The sequence below is a fragment of the Orycteropus afer genome, unplaced genomic scaffold, assembly GCF_000298275.1.
Source record: "Orycteropus afer afer isolate SDZICR_OR568_19922 unplaced genomic scaffold, OryAfe1.0 scaffold00006, whole genome shotgun sequence".
NCBI classification, from domain to species: domain Eukaryota; kingdom Metazoa; phylum Chordata; class Mammalia; order Tubulidentata; family Orycteropodidae; genus Orycteropus; species Orycteropus afer.
This window is the reverse complement of record NW_006921593.1, coordinates 13868818-13884586: the sequence shown is the minus strand read 5'-3', so window position 1 is coordinate 13884586 and position 15769 is coordinate 13868818. Positions and strand designations below refer to the sequence as shown.

Sequence of the window (15769 nt, the reverse complement as noted above, 5' to 3'; positions counted from 1 at the left end):
AAAAATGGGCAGAAGACATGAATAGACACTTCACCAAGGAGGATATTCAAGCGGCCAACAAACATATGAAGAAATGCTCACGATCATTTGCTATTAGAAAGATGCAAATCAAAACAAAATGAGATGCCATCTTGCCCCAGCACTAGTAGCAAAGTTCAACAAGGCACAAAATAACAAATGCTGGTGAGGATGTGGAGAGATTGGGACTCTAATACACTGCTGGTGGGACTGTAAAGTGGTACAGCCACTATGGAAGGCAGTATGGTGATTCCTTTAAAAGTTGGAATTAGAAATACCATTTGACCCAGCCATTCCATTATTCAGTATATACCCTAAAGAAGTGAGAGCCATGACAAGAGCAGACATATGCACACCCATGTTCATCGCAGCACTATTTACAATAGCCAAAAGATGGAAACAACCTAGATGTCCATCAGCTGAGGAATGGATAACTAAACTATGATACATACACACAATTGAATACTATACAACCCCAAAGAATAACATAGAATCTGCAAAACACCACATAACATGGATGAATTTGGAGAACATTATGCAGAGTGAAATAATCACAGAAGCACAAATATTATTAGTCCGTTATTGTAAAAGTCAAGGAAAGGTTTATCTATGGGAGGAAATTTTCTTTGTTGGTTACCAGGGGTAGGAGTGTAGGGAACACTGTTAGGTAGACATAAATATTGATTTGGGTGAAGAGAAGGGGAATGTACCAAATGTGAGTGGTCAACATGGTGGCACTGAGGAAGAGGAAGACAGAGAGAGGTACATGGGAGGTACAGACAACAAAGATGAACCCTTTTGCACATACAGTACTGCATTGTCAGTGAAGGGGAACATGGGTATATGGGTGGATAGATGGGTGGACAGGCTGAACTATTAGTTATATCTATGAAGTGGGGAGTGTACCTAAAACCATGTATAGGGTTGGCAGACAGTGATCCTATAAGTGTATTTGTATGATCTGAATTCCCAGGTATATAGAAGAGCTGACAAGGGGCAAGGTTGTAGTCACTTCTACCCAGAGGGGCCGAGTAGTTGAACCTGTGGGTTTGGGACCATAGTTGCAGGGGACATTAAGGTCAATTGGTATAACATACTACACAAAACATTGTTCTACCTCCTACTTTGGTGAGTAGCAACTGGGATCTTAGAAGCTTGCAAGTAGCCATCTAGATGCAACGACTGGGCAATCATCCAGAGCAAAGAAGAATGAAGAAAACCAAAAATTCATGGAAACAATTAGTCCTAGTGACTGGCAGAACATGTGAGCCCAGCCTACATGACTATGAGTCCAGAAGAACAAGATGGTGCCCGGCTACCACTGTCAACCACTTGGAAGGGGATCTATGTAGGAGATCCTGGATAGAGAGGGAGAACAATGGGGAACAAAACTCAAAATCATTTGGGAAAAAAAAAGGGGAACCAGGTTTGCTGGTCTGATAGAGCCTGGTGGAACTACTGAGACTATGATCCCTAGCTGCCCTTCAGGTCTGGAATTGAACCCACTCCTGTGCCTTCCAGCCAAACAAAAGACAGGCATATGAGTTGAACATTTACCTCAAGTAGATACACTACTTGGAGAAAACAATCATGGGAGAAAGAAGGGATGCTTATGCACAGGGAGACAGCTCTGGGGGCAGGAGTGCATGGAGGGATGGACACAGGGAAGAGCTAACTATGGGGAGGAAGTGGGAGGGGAGCTGCTGTATTGTGGGAAATTGTAGTCAATGCTATGAGACAAAGTGTATGTGAACTGCTGTATGGAAAGTGAATTTGCTCTGTAAATTTCCATGCAAATCACAATAAAAAAAATGTTTGGATTAAAAAAAATAAAAGAAACCCATCTTAACGTATAGAAGAGCTTCTTATCTTTCACTCTCAATATGTATTTCCTTTAAGGGCAGAGGATGATGCTAGAAAGGGAATATTTTGACCAATCTTGGGATTTTCAATTATGTTGTCTACAGGGACAGCAAGAACTATGCTGATTTTTAGTTGATAGCTTGACCCTTCATTCCCCAACTACCTCATAAGATGTGTGTGCTTCAAGGAACTTTTAATGAGAGCATGGCAGGGGCTTCCACTCCATCCAGGCAGCAAACTGGCCGTGAGGCTCTGGGCTCTCCAGTTTACATACATAGAAGGTTCAGGGTTTGTGTCGTTGATGGCTAAGGTTCTGTGTCAACTCGACTGGGCCATAATTCTTTGGTTTGGTGGTTATGTACACACCGCTATGATGAGATCTGGCAGAAGGTAGTCCCCTCCCTGGTGAGACCTGATAGACTGTAGTCACCTCTGTGGTCCCTTTGCCTTCTACTCTAGTCCAGGCTGAGAAGAGCTGGGTGAGGCTTCAGTTGCTTCTTGGAAGGACGTGCTCTATGGTACCTCCACCAGATCAGTGTTTGATCCCGAAGGAAAACCAACATGCACTGTGGAGTAGCTATGGATATGTTTTCTTGAACATTCACTCAGAAGATATTTTCATTAACTTTTGCTAAATAAATAAATAAATAAATAAATAAATAAATAAATAAATAAAATGGTTTCATACTCTTGATTGATATTCATTTTTCATTTGGGTGCAGGTGTCCTATTTCAGCCACTCCTTAACCCCTTCTCTGCTGGTTGGTTGGTTTCTCCTCTGTAGTCATTAGATTTAAATTAACTTTATGAAAATATATAGTCCATTACCTTCTTTTCTGTCTTAGTTGTCTAGTGATGCCATAACAGAAATACCACAAATGCATGGCTTGAACCGTCAGAAATTTATTCTCTCTCGATTTAGGAGGCTAGAAGTCCCAGTTCAGAGTGTGGGCTCAAGGGGAAGGCTTTTTCTCTCTCTCTGGGACCTGGAGGAAAGTTCCTGTCTCTTCAGGTGCTGCATCCTGGTTCCTGGGAGATCTCTGCGTGTCTTGGCATCTGTCTTACCCCATTTGTGATCTCTTGCTTGCTTATTTAATCTGTTTTATATCGTAAACGCTACACTAATCCTGTCCCATTAACATAACAAATACAAACCATTCCCAAATGGGATTATAACCACAGGCATGTTGTTGTTGTTAGGTGCCATCAAGAAGGCTCCTACTCACAGTGACCCTGTGTACAACAAAATCTAACACTGCCTGTTCCTGCACTAGCCTCACAATGCTTGCTGTACCTGAGCCCATCTTCGCAGCGTCAGTCCGTCTCATTGAGGGTCTTCCCCTTTTTTGCTGGCCCTCCACCCTACCAAGCATGACATCCTTCTCCAGGGACTGGTCCCTTCTGACAACATGACCAAAGTAGGTGAGACGAAGTCTGGCCACTCTCACTTCCAAGGAGCATTCCAGCTGCACTTCCTCCAGGACAGATTTGTCAGTTCTGCCCGTCCCTGGCACTTTCAGTATTCTTCACCACCACAACCACAACTCAAAAGCATCAACTCCTCTTGGGTTTTCCAGCACAGGCATAGAGTTTAGGATTTATAACATATTGTTTGGGGACGTAATTCAATCCATAGCCCCTTCCTTTTGTTAACTCCCATCCAGTCCTGTCTCATTTTGTGACAAGAGCATTTGGAGAACTAGTGACTTCCATTGCATTAAGAGGGGCATTTTCATTCTAATTTTTAAATATTTAATAATTATTTTTCAGCAATTGTAATACATGTATATTTACATTACCTGTATGATGCTAATAATTGTAATGGGCAATTCAGAAGACTCTTTTTCAACACTTAGAACTTTATATAGTCAAAAGAAATTTTTAATTGTTCAATTTGTAGACATGTTCTCATTTCAGAGAAGTATGATCACTGATGAAACATATCTTTCAGGCCTGAAAATACATTACAATAAAATTCTGTGGTAAAAATAGATTTGATAGCAAGTTCAAAGGGTGAAAAAGAACAGTATGAAATCTCTGTTAAAAAGGAACTCATTTTAATGAATAAAGGATTGATAAAGTAACAAAATAATTATATGTATCTTGTGGGTATCAAAAATCATATTATTTAGATTTCATTGGCTACATTTAAAATAATAGGATAACAGTTTTATTTTAAAATGCCAAAATATGCGGTGTGCTATCACTAGCTATGTGGCTATCTAAACTCAAAACAAAACATATTTTGGTGTCACGTTAGAAATAGAGCAGAAACTCTTTCTGCGGTGCTCTTTCCACTAGCAAACGTGTTACGTTGAAGCCCGTTGTGGAAACCATGGAAGACAAAGCCCTATTGATTGGACTGACAAGACTGAGGAGATGTCTCATTGTGAGCCTTTAAATTAAGTGGCTGCCTCACTGCCGCGTCTCTGGAGCTCCATCAGAAGAAGGGATGTTGCTGGGGAGACCCGAGGAGTGATGCTTGGCTGACGGAGGTTCAGACACAGCCTTTGTCATTGTTTCCAAGACAGAAAACCGGTCTGAGACTCTCAGGCTCTTTTTCAAGTTTCTCCTTCGCCTGCTATCTCCAGTGAGCCCCTTCACTGTCACATGTTAACCTCCATGAGACTTCGTAAGTCCCACGTTGAAAACATGGAAAGCCTATGAAAATGGCAGCTTTTCTACCTGAAATTTTTCTCTCTGTAGAAGCAGCATGTTCATAATTTACACCAAAGGGTAAAATACTAGAAATTCTCCTTTCTCAGCCTTTACCAAAATAGTGTTTTATTTGCTGCTTGTATGATAAATAGTACAGGGGGTTCTAGTGAGGATTAAATGTTACAGTATTCACGGTGATGCACATAACCACGTTCAGGTGCAGGGGACCACGCTGGCAAATGGGTGGTTGGTTGAGGATTAGATCAGGTTTTATAGGCGTGCATACATGCAGACACATAAACATACAAATAAGGAGCTCTGGGGGCGCAGTGTCCAAGGCACCTGACTGCTAACCAGAAGGCTGACTGTTCAAACCCACCAGCCACTCCTCGGAAGGAAGGTTGGGCAGTCTACTTCCGTAGTGATACTGCCTCAGAAACCCAACTCATACTGACCCCTCCTCAAGTTTCTGAGGCGGACTAGCATTTTGAACTCGGGCTTCTTGCCTCCAAACTGTAAGAGAATAAACTGTTTGTTCAAGTCATCCCATTTGTGGTCTGTTCCTGTCAGAGTGGCACTGGGGAACCAGAACACTGAGCGTGAGCCCTTCTCCAGGGACGGGTCCCTCCTGAATGTATCAGTGTTCCTAATTACAAAGCACAGAAGCAAACTCTGTCTTAGTCAAAGGGAAAAGGACCTTGTTGAATGCATGGTGGTCTCTCTCAGAATCACTGGGCTCACTGGGGATGGTGCAGGAACACAGTGCAGCGCCCCACCAGACTCAGAACCCCCGTGCAGAGTCAGTCCCATGAGGCTTCTGCTGATGACGCAACGCTGGCCATCCTTCCTTGAGCCACTGCCACAGTTGGTCCTGTCTTATGCTCCACTGTAACCCATCCACTGTGTCCCCACCACTGCCACCTGAATGAGGTTTCCACTAGCCCTGTTACTTTGCCACCCTCAGCTGACGATTTGGAGTTCCAGATCACCTGGGTCCAGTTGGGCACGGTGTCACATGCTTGTGTCCACAGTGGCAGAGGTCTGGGAATACCTGCTGGTAGCTTCTTTGGCCTATGCTTGACGTATGCTCTGCCTCCACCAAGACACAGAGTGGAGAACGCTGCGTGTAATAGAGCGGCTCAGGTCCCCGGCTGACATGCTGCCCGGCGTGTACCCAGGGGCTTGCCACTCAGGTTCCTGGGCTGAAACGCACCCAGGCTGCTTCCTGGAGAAATCGTGCTTTGCCGTGCCATGCGGAGTGGAGGCAGAACCGGCGTCTAGCCTCTCAGAAGAAGTGAACATGTATGTCTTTGATTTGGCTGGAATTTTGTGTTTGATTTTTCTCAAATCTGTGGTTCCTGATATTGAACTGGCCCTGTAAAACGTTGTGTTGGTCTAGTAGAATTTTGCTTCAATGCAGTGAAAGCAAACATTTCCTGCTTTGTTTATTGGAAATGGGAGCAGGCGTTTTCTGATTTTCGTGGCATATGGTGCTACGGTTTTATCATACTTTCTTATAAAGAGACAGAAAACTTTCTCTGCTTAAAAATGTGTGTTTATAAACAATAGGCTTACAATGACTGTTCCCATCTGGTAGGTGAGCATAATCGGTGTAGAAGTGCCCGTCGTAGGTGGAGGGCTTTTCAGCTGTGTGTGTGCTTTTTCCCTGGTGAGACATTAGACTAAAGGGAGAGCAGGAAGCAGCATATGCCTGGTCCTCGGTGCTGCCGCTGCTTCTGCCTGTTGTGTGAACACAGTGCTGTTCCTGTGGGTTAATATACGGGGTGATGGTGGAGATCATAAGAATTTAACATCCACTTATGATATGCCCGATGAGGGGAAAGCAGAGAGAGTAACAGTGTGTAAACGTGGTGGTTTTTGTAGTGACTGAACTGTCCTTGGCCCTTTTCAAGGGTGTACCCCAGTGACCCGTGGCAGTTCTTTCCCCAGAACTTCTGCTGACTTTGTGTCTAACTGATCTCCACACCGTTCTTATTGTAATCATCAGGCTGCTCATCTTCTCATCTTGATTTGTAATTTAAAGAAATGCTGTTGACTCCTTGTGTTCAGTTTGATATTATTCTGATCACCTCCACTTACTAATTTTTTTTGTTTGAGATAAACCATTCTTCGTAGCAGAAAAAATTTTGAAGATTAAAAGCCAGCAATATTATTTTTTTTCTCTTCATAAAAGATTTTATTAATTCTATCATAGGATCTCAAGAAAGTTACCAGAGGGAAGGCATACTTTGATTAACATTTCTTCAATTCAGAATTACCAGTATTATCCAAATGTTTTATTTACTTAAAAATGATGCCGCTCGCTTCCTTTTTTGGGTTGACTAATTGGACATGCTTGAACAAAAAAATGATGCCGCTCACTTCCTTTTTCGGGTTGACTAACTGGACATGCTTGAACGAAAGAATGAGCTGGTAGCTGGACAGAAGTGATTCTAGGTGTGCTTGGGCGGGGGGCAAGCAGAGCCTGCTAGATGCTAGACCTTCTGCCTGGCCTTTGGCACAAGTCTCTGCTTCTGTTGTAAGAGGAAGCATCTGAAGCTGTCCGTTGCACTCAGCAGAGCATCTCTCCAGTCGCGGGAGCACCGCCACGTGCCCCTCTCTCAGAAGGTAGGCACCATCCGATGGACTTCAGCTCTCTGATTTCCTTCCCGTGGAGCTCTGGGGGCACAGTGCCTAAGGCACCTGACTGCTAACCAGAGGGCTGGCGGTTCAAACCCACCAGCCACTCCTCGGAAGGAGGGTTGGGCGATCTACTTCCGTAGTGATACTGCCTCGGAATCCCAAGGAGGGGTTGCTGTGCGTTAGGTCTGACTCGATGGCACACAACAACAACAACAACATGCTGGACATACTCCCGCGGCCGCCGAATCCAGGCCTCTCGCTTTCCCCTCACTCTTGATTTGTTTGTGAATGTGGCGTAGGGACCTGTTTGCACTCATCTCAGGTGGCTGGCAGGTGTGAGCTCAGGAGCGGTGGCACTCACATCAGGTGATCGCTGGTCATATCCACTCACTCTGTGAAACTGTCAGGACCAAAAGCAGGACTGTGATGCAAGCTTTTTGTCTAGGAAAGTTGACTTACATTTTTAGACAGGCAGTGTTGGAAGGATAATTATGAGTAGGCATAAAATAACCAAGAACCAAACCTGTTGCCTTTGAGTTGATTCCAACCCATAGCGACTCTGTAGGAAAGAGGAGCTGGCCCATAGTGTCTCTAAGACATTGCCAGGTATTCTCTCCTGAGGAGCAGCTGGTGGATTTAAACCGCTGCTTCAGTCAGCAGCTGAGTACTTACCCACTGTGCCACCAGGGCTCCTTTGTAGGAGTGGAAGACCCAAATGCCTTTTCAGTCATCCAAGGTCATTTGAGAAGTCAGTGTCAGGATTGATGAGGAGAAGCAAAAGAGAGAAGTGTGTAATTACGGTGGGAGGTGTCTGCAGCAGGGAGCAGAGGGTGTCATTGGGCTGTGATGTCATTGCCCTCTGCCTTCGGGATGTCTGAATCTCATCCGTGAAGTTTTGAACTTTTTTATAAAGCAAATTGACTTTACCATATTTAGATTTTGTTGTCAGTTCTAGAAATAACGTTTGGAAGCTCTGAGGCTCAGCAGAGACATAGGGTCCCTGGGTAGTGCGGCTGGTTGATGCGCACGGTCACTGACCAGTCACTGACTGAAAGATTGGCGGTTCAGGGTCACCCAGCAGTGCCTCGAAAGAAAGGCCTGGTGGTTTCCTTCTAAGAATACAGCCATCGAAAGCCCTATGAGACACACTGACTGCTGCTCTGATACACAAGGGGTCGGTGGGAGTCAGAGACGACTTGATGACCAGTTGGCCAGCAAAGACACCTATAATAACTACTGATTGGAAGGTGTAGTTTCAATACAGTTAACTCTGAATCACTCAGCGTTTGTCAGTCACTCAGCCAGAAGTGAGTGATGTTTGATACTCATTGGACTGTGCTAGGCTCCAAGAGTACAATGAACAGTAAAGCAGACGTAGCCCCTGACTTGGCAGAGTACTTTGTTGTCTGCCAGGGACGACAGACAGTGTTTAGATAGTGTCAGACGAACTGCAGCAGTACAACTTCTTGGTCAGGGGGTGGTGGTGTAGACATCAGTTTATAGCAGTGAATGTTCGCTGGGCATCCACTGCTCAAGGTACCACTGCTGGTCTTGGTAACACTTCTTCTTTGGCACTTGGCAGGTACATCATCCCGTCTTTACAGAGGCTCGATGCTGGCTCTTACCGCTGCGTGGTGCGAAACAGAATGGGAGCACTTCTGCAGAGAAAATCGGAAGTCCAAGTCGCATGTACGTGTGCATTCCACAGATGCCCCAATGTGAAATAGCAGCAGCCATGTGTCCGCGGAAGCCGGTGACAGTCACTCCCAAACGTTCTCAATACGCTGAGATTGTTATCTTTGGTTCTGTTTGGAACAGAGTAATTACTAAGTAAAAATGGGTGGCAATAGATAACTAAACAGCTAATTTGGCTGATTGCATGATGGGGCTAATGAGGCAAATGGCACTTCTTCTTTTAATTCAGCCAATTAAGAGACCTCCAGAGCACTGTGCTGCGTTGAAGACGTGAACAAGACACCCGGCATCTTATGAATCAGGCACTCTTTACTTTCATGGCATTCAGAGTAGAAATGTTAAAAAGGAATTAAACTCTCTATGTACGGCGTCACCAGTTCCTGGTCCATTCTTTCTGGTGATGATTGGCTTGTTACCCTGTAGCCACACAGCAGGCAGAGCACAGAGACAGCACATGGCCGGGGGGGGCGGTGAGGGCACAGTGGCAGGTCCGCTCTCGCACGGGCAGGTCCACCGTGGAGGGGAGCCACTTAGAAGTCACTATGCCAGAGGTCAGAACGCGGGGCGCGTGGATTCCATCGTATGGTGCAACTAACGTACCCACATAAATCACACACACAACTAGTGAGATTAGGTAAAACAGTTCTGGCATAATATCATTGACAGAAACATAGAGCATGTGTAATTTAAGTGAAAAATACGGTAGTCTTCAGGAGAGAGAAGGAAACTTGGCCTATGCCAAGCACTTACCCCTTTTTCTGATCCAGGATGCGTTCACAGTAGTATCACAGTCATGTGTGCTGCTGTTACAAGAATCATAGGTGGGGGCTTTAACGAGCAGAAAGTGTTCTCTCAGTTTGGAGGCCAGCAGTTTGAATTCAGGGCACCAACTCTGGGCACGCTTCCCTCGCTGCTGGCTCACTGTTCAGGACAAGGGTCCTTGTCTCCTTTCAGCATCTGTGTACCCGGTGTCCTTTGGAGACCTCCACGTGTCTGGGCAGCGTTCCTCCCCTGGGTCTAGGAGGCTCTCAGCACAGGGAGCCGAGACCTAAGGGATGCGCTGCATTCCCAGCTCTTCTTTCCTGGTCCTGAGGTCCCTCTGATCTTTGCTCCCTTCTTTAATCTCTTTTATATCTCAAAAGAGATTGGTTCAAAATGCAGCCCTAATCCTGTAGACTGTATCCTGCCTCATTAACATCATAAACTCACTGCTATTGAGTCAGACTCATAGTGATCCCTCCTTGGTTTTCCGAGGCGGTATCTCTACAGAAGTAGATTGCCAGTCTTCCTTCCAAGGAGTGGCTGGTGGGTTTGAACTGCCAGCCTTCTGGTTAGTGGTTAGGGGTTAGGATTGACAACACCTGGGAAAATGACATCAGATCCCAAAATGGAGGATAACACACAACACTGAGCAACATGGCCCAACCAAGGTGACACGTGCTTTTGGGGGTACAGTGCCATCCACGAAAACGTCTGCTTTATTACGTTTTGAATTTTCTCCCAGAATGCTTAATGTAAAAGTAAACAACAACAAACCGCTAAGAATTTTAAAGCGTATTTTCAAGCGTCACACTCGTTTCAGAGAACACAGCAGCACCCGCCCTGGCAGTGCTCTTCAGGGAGGCAGTCTCTTCCCTTCTGTCACTCAGGTCCCAGTTAGGCCTGTCCTTGCCTGTGTCTCCTGTAAAAGCTGAGATAATTCCTCGCTGTTCTCAGTAATTACTGATGACGGGCTGAGGCGCTGCCGCCGCACACGTTTTGTGATTTGTTAAACCCCCAGGAGCTTTCTGTTTTTCTGAACCGTGCTGGTAAGTCACTCAGCTACATCTGTCGGCATAGTAATTCAGAACTTTTATTCAACTGAATAATTGAAAACATAATTAACCAACAAAAACTGCAGATCAATACCCCAAACATACTTGAATACATTAGCAGCTTGGGATTAGAATATATTAGATTCTGGTTTAGGAAATTGTTTTGGACTTTTCCCTAATTATTTATATCCTAGTTTCTCCTCCTTGTCTCTAGATGGGACATTTTCTCTTCTCTCTCCTCACCTTCCTTTTGATACCAAATTTCACCTGAAAACAACCACAGATACTTTTCTAATGTAATTTAGACAAAAATACAGTATTTTATGCCATATCTATGGGTGGGCTCTCGTGGTGCAACATTTAAGTGCTCTGTTGCAAACCAGAAGGTTTGGGGCTCACGCCCACCAGCGACCCCAAAGGAGGAGCCTGGCGAAGTGCTCGGGTCAGGGCCCCAGCTTGGCTGACCCTGTGAGCGGTTCTTCTCTGGGGCCTGAGGCCTCTGGAAGTCAGCGTTGAGCTGACAGCACCCAGTAACTGGGACGCACGTGTCCACACCTGACAATAATGGGAAATTTCTCAAAAATTTCAAATGTTATTAATTTTAAAATTAGCTACTTATGGCCATACTCTAATTGGTGCTTTTTGGTTGTTGTTGTTTTCTGTGACCCCATTTTAAAAAGTTACCTAGTAGGACAAAGACTGGAATAGAACCAAACCATCCCAAATGGAGTCGGCAGTCGGGGGGCAGCAGCCCACGCCGGCAGCAGATGAGTGGTTAGAGAGCAGTGCTCCCAAATGCCCGTGAAGCAGGGAGTCGCCTCAGAAGGGCTGGTGGGGGCGGCGGGGCTTCCTGACAGGATGGGGGCTGAGAGGCCGCCAAGCACTTCACCCCGGTGTTGGGAGACTGCCTCTCAGGGCACTAGGCTGCTTCCCAACAGTTTCCTCTGTACTGAAATCAGCTGCAAAGCCCTCCCTGGCTTTGCAGCAAGACAGTGAGCATGTGGTTCTGCCGATGAACGCGCTTCTGGGGACGGGAGCCGAGCTCGGGTCATGCCTCACTTCCCAGAGCATCTGCTGGTCACTGGTGCCCCGCCTGCTCGGCTTCCTGCCTCCTATTGTGCCCTCAGGGGCGTTGCCAGAAAATCCAGGAGTTGCCAAATCTTTGACCCCTCCAGAAGGGCTTTTCCGAAACTTAGAAGGTTTGACTTTTCTCTGCAGATATGGGAAACTTCGTGGACACAGACCAGAGGAGAACCGCGTCTGAAGGGCACGCGGCTGTTCTCAACCTGATCCCCATCCCCAGCTGCCCCAGACCCCAGGTGACTTGGTTCCGAGAAGGGCACAAGATCATTCCAAGCAACAGAATGTAAGTGGCTCCAGAACTGAAAGTCTAAATGCAGCTAGCTACCGTATCAGAACCATCTGCGTATGTCGTGCACCGATGAGGCTTTGAAAAGGATGACCTCATCAAATATTTCTGCCCTAGCCCTTCATGAAGTGGTTTGAAGACTGGCTGGGACTCTTGTAAGCGGTTTAAGAAAGTAGCCCTTTTCTTCAACGGTTCTTCAGCGCGCCGCACCCTGAAACTAGTGCTCACTTACCTGCTCTTCACAGTCAAGTTTTGTTTTTGGGGGATGGGGCTGGGTGTGTGGTTGGGGTGTTGTTGCTCAGGTGTGGGCTGTGTCTCTGCTCTTGGTACTAATTTAATGAGGGCTGGTACTTACTTACAGAGCTATTGGTTTTCTCTCCTCTTTTTATTGAGCTGTGTTTGATGCTACTTTCTCTGACGATAAAACGGTAATTACAGCTTATTTCCCCTTATCCTTTTATCCAGCCATGACAGTTTTATGTCCCTTGATCTAATTAGTGGCTTGCCCATCTAGTGCAGAATCCTTGCTTTGTGATTAGTTCAGCACTATTTCAAGGTGCTCTGCCTACCCCACGTCGGAGATATTTATCTGATGCTGAACAGGTTTCCTACGTTTGGGGCTTGAAGTGATTGAAGGGCATGCTGGTCTATATTTCTGGACTGGGCATTGTGCAGTCAGGTTTAAAGACAGTATTCAGAATGTACAGGTTTCAAGGAGGGCGTTTCTGAAAGAATCATGGGATGCTGTAAACTTAGGCAAAGAGTGAACATTTATGCCGCCAAGAATTACACTCAGGTGACATTCATTAGAAAAAGCTCTTGTTTTTGTGTTTACCGAAAGAATGCGTGGAAGATAATTTGCTGAGCAGGCTTTGAATGTAATAATGGAAGTAGCTCTGGGATGAGGTTTCTTTCCCCTTCCTGAGCCCCAAGGGACCCCTCCTCTAGCCCTAAGGTCATCATCCTCCCACCCACTTGAACCTAGAATACACTTCAGCCTGTTTATCCAGTAACCCTACTTTGGTTATTGGAAATAGGAGGTGGGGGGAAAATAAATATATAAAGGCCATACTTTAAATTCTGTGACAGAAGATAGGCTAAGCGCTGTATGTTTTTCTTGATTTCATTTAAAGTTGCGCCTGTATCCACCTTTCTATCAGCTCCACTTGTAACAGCTGCCTTGTGGATTTGGGCAACACAAAGATGAAGGATCCCTTCCTCCTCCTCTTAGTGGACTGTTGGGTGGAAGAGGGCAGCTGAGTCGGGCTGTGCTCCTGGCGGGATGCCAGGAGAGGTACCCCTGGAAGCACTGAAGGGGAGGGCAACGTCAGGACGTGTGGGGCGGGTTGGCAGGAAGACCGGCTTCTGTTCAAACACTGGAGACTTTACTTAGTGTCCTTGGTAGCAAAATTCAGAGTGAAAGAATTATTTTAACTTGGTAGCAAATAACTATAAATCTATTTGTTAACCTGTGGCCTGGCTATCATCCGGAGACGACAAACATGTATTCAAGAAGTAGGAAACCCTTGGACGTAGATCAAGAGAATGGCTCTTAACTTCATAAGCTTTTTGTTTCTCTCTTACCTGCCAGTGCATGTGAAGGCCTGTGGAATTCCTGCTGAGCTTGCAATGTAAAGATGCTGGCGGGGCTTGGTACCCAGAGGCCCATCCAACCAGTGTCAGCTCGTAGCTGCCACGCTGGTGATGGGTCCTCACAGTGGCTGATGACTGCCGGTCAGCCTTCACCAGCAGATGAGACGAGGCGATCATGGATGGTTACACTTGGGCAGGGCCTTGAGTTGCACAGTTTCCAGCCCATGGTCGTCCACATGCATGCGGTACCTGCCGTGCGGGGACCGTGAATCAGCGTGGGCACAGGCGCAGGGTTCCCTTCCCGAGTGCTCGCCTCACACAGAGATGCACCCCTTTCCACCTATAAGAAGGTGCAGCTTTTGACTGCAAACGAAAGGGTCTGGCTGCACCGTGCCCGCCCTGAGTGCCGGCGGGCGGGAGGGCATGGCAGCGGATTTGTTCCGGGCCACCAGAGGTGCGGGGTCAGAACCAGAGCCTGTGGCTCAGGCTTGCCGACGTGCTGAAGCTTGGGTCAGGTTCTGAGAGGACCGTGGCGCTGAGGTGGTGGGGTCAGTGCCCCAGCACAGGGGAGGAGACACACCCATGTCACAGGGCAGAGTGGTCTCCTTTGCAGCCCCCAACTTCCCTTTATTAACATCCTCTTACGACCTTCAGGCTTCAAATGAAATGGTTGTTTGTTTGTTTGTTTGTTCATTTTTAAGGAAAATAGTCTGTCTAATGTTGCTCAATTTGAAAAGGTGAGCTGGCTGGCCTGTCACTAGTGTTGGAGCCACTGGGACATGCTCATTTCCTCCTGAAACTACGCCCTCCAGCCCTCCCACTGCTTTCCCGGGCAAGTCTCGTAGCCCACTTCTAGCTCTCAGGAGGGAAGACTAGAAGCCAGTGGCTTCCCCCGGCTCGAGCTGGTGCGTGGCGGTGGACCTAAGAGCCGGCTCAGCCCCGCCCTGCGTCCTCGCGCCAGCGCTCTTTGCGCTTCATTTTGCTGAAGCTTCTTTGTGTGGTTCTGCTTACTTTTTCCTGTACTGCGGCCATCAGGTTGCTTCTTTTTCCAGAAAACCAGCTTTCCATTTGACATGTGCAGGTGAATCATGTTATTATTGTGGCAGTAGGAGCGGGCGGGGGAAGGAGAGAGAGAAGGCTGTGACGCCAGATGAAGGAACCCTGGCTGGGCCCTGGTTAGTACTGGGCTGCTGACCAGAAGGTCGGTGGTTCTAACCACCAGCCAGTGTGGGGAAGAAAGATGCGGCAGTCCGCTTCTGTAAAGATTGTTGTTGTTGTTGGGTGCCGTTGAGTTGGCTTCGACTCATAGTGACCGTGTGCACAACACAACAAAAGACTGCCCAGTCCTGCACCAGCCTCACAATCTCTGCTGTGCCTGAGCCCATCGTTGCAGCCGCTGTGTCAGTCCATCTTGTTGAGGGCCTTCCCCTTTTTCATTGACCCTCCACTTTACTAAGCGTGACATCTTTCTTAAGGAATGGTCCCTTCTGACAACATGACCAAAATAGGTGAGATGAAGTCTGGCCATTCTTGCTTCCAAGGAGCATTGTGGCTGCACTTCTTCCAGGCCAGACTTTGTTTGTTCTGGCAGTCTATGGTGCTTTCAATATTCTTTGCCAGCACCACAACTCAAAAGCATCAACTCTTCTTCGGTCTTCCTTATTCATTATCCAACTTTCTCATGCATATGAGGCAATTGAAAATACCAAGGCTTGGGTCAGGCGCACTTTAGTCTTTAAAGAAACATCTTTGCTCTCAAAAGAGGTCTTTTGCAGCAGACTTGCCCAGTGCAATATGTCATCTGATGTCTTGACTGCTGCTTCCATTGGTGCTAATTGTGGAGCCAAGTAATATGAAATCTTTGACAACTTAGTCTTTTCTTCATTTATTGTGATGCTGCTTATTGGTCCAGTTGTGTAGTTCTATTCTGTCCTATAGGGTTGCTGTGATTTGGAATTGATTTGATAGCCGTGGGTTTGGAATTTGGGTTACCCTGGTTAACCACAGCCAGACACAAACACCCCCCGCCCCACACTCACACACACGCATCACTGCTGAGCATGCTCCAGATATGTATTATTTATTTGTTGTTGTTTGGGGGTGATGGTCCCTAACT

The 15769-nt window shown here is 46.6% G+C and overlaps 1 protein-coding gene across 1 annotated transcript in view; it reads left to right on the top strand.

Moving 5' to 3' along the window:
* SDK1 (sidekick cell adhesion molecule 1) overlaps window positions 1-15769 on the top strand; it is a 661119-nt gene that overhangs the window by 9119 nt on the left and 636231 nt on the right. The window contains exons 3-4 of the mRNA XM_007942892.1: window positions 8765-8871; window positions 11910-12057. Of these exons, the coding sequence (XP_007941083.1) occupies window positions 8765-8871; window positions 11910-12057 (255 nt within the window). The remainder of the gene's footprint in view (window positions 1-8764; window positions 8872-11909; window positions 12058-15769) is intronic.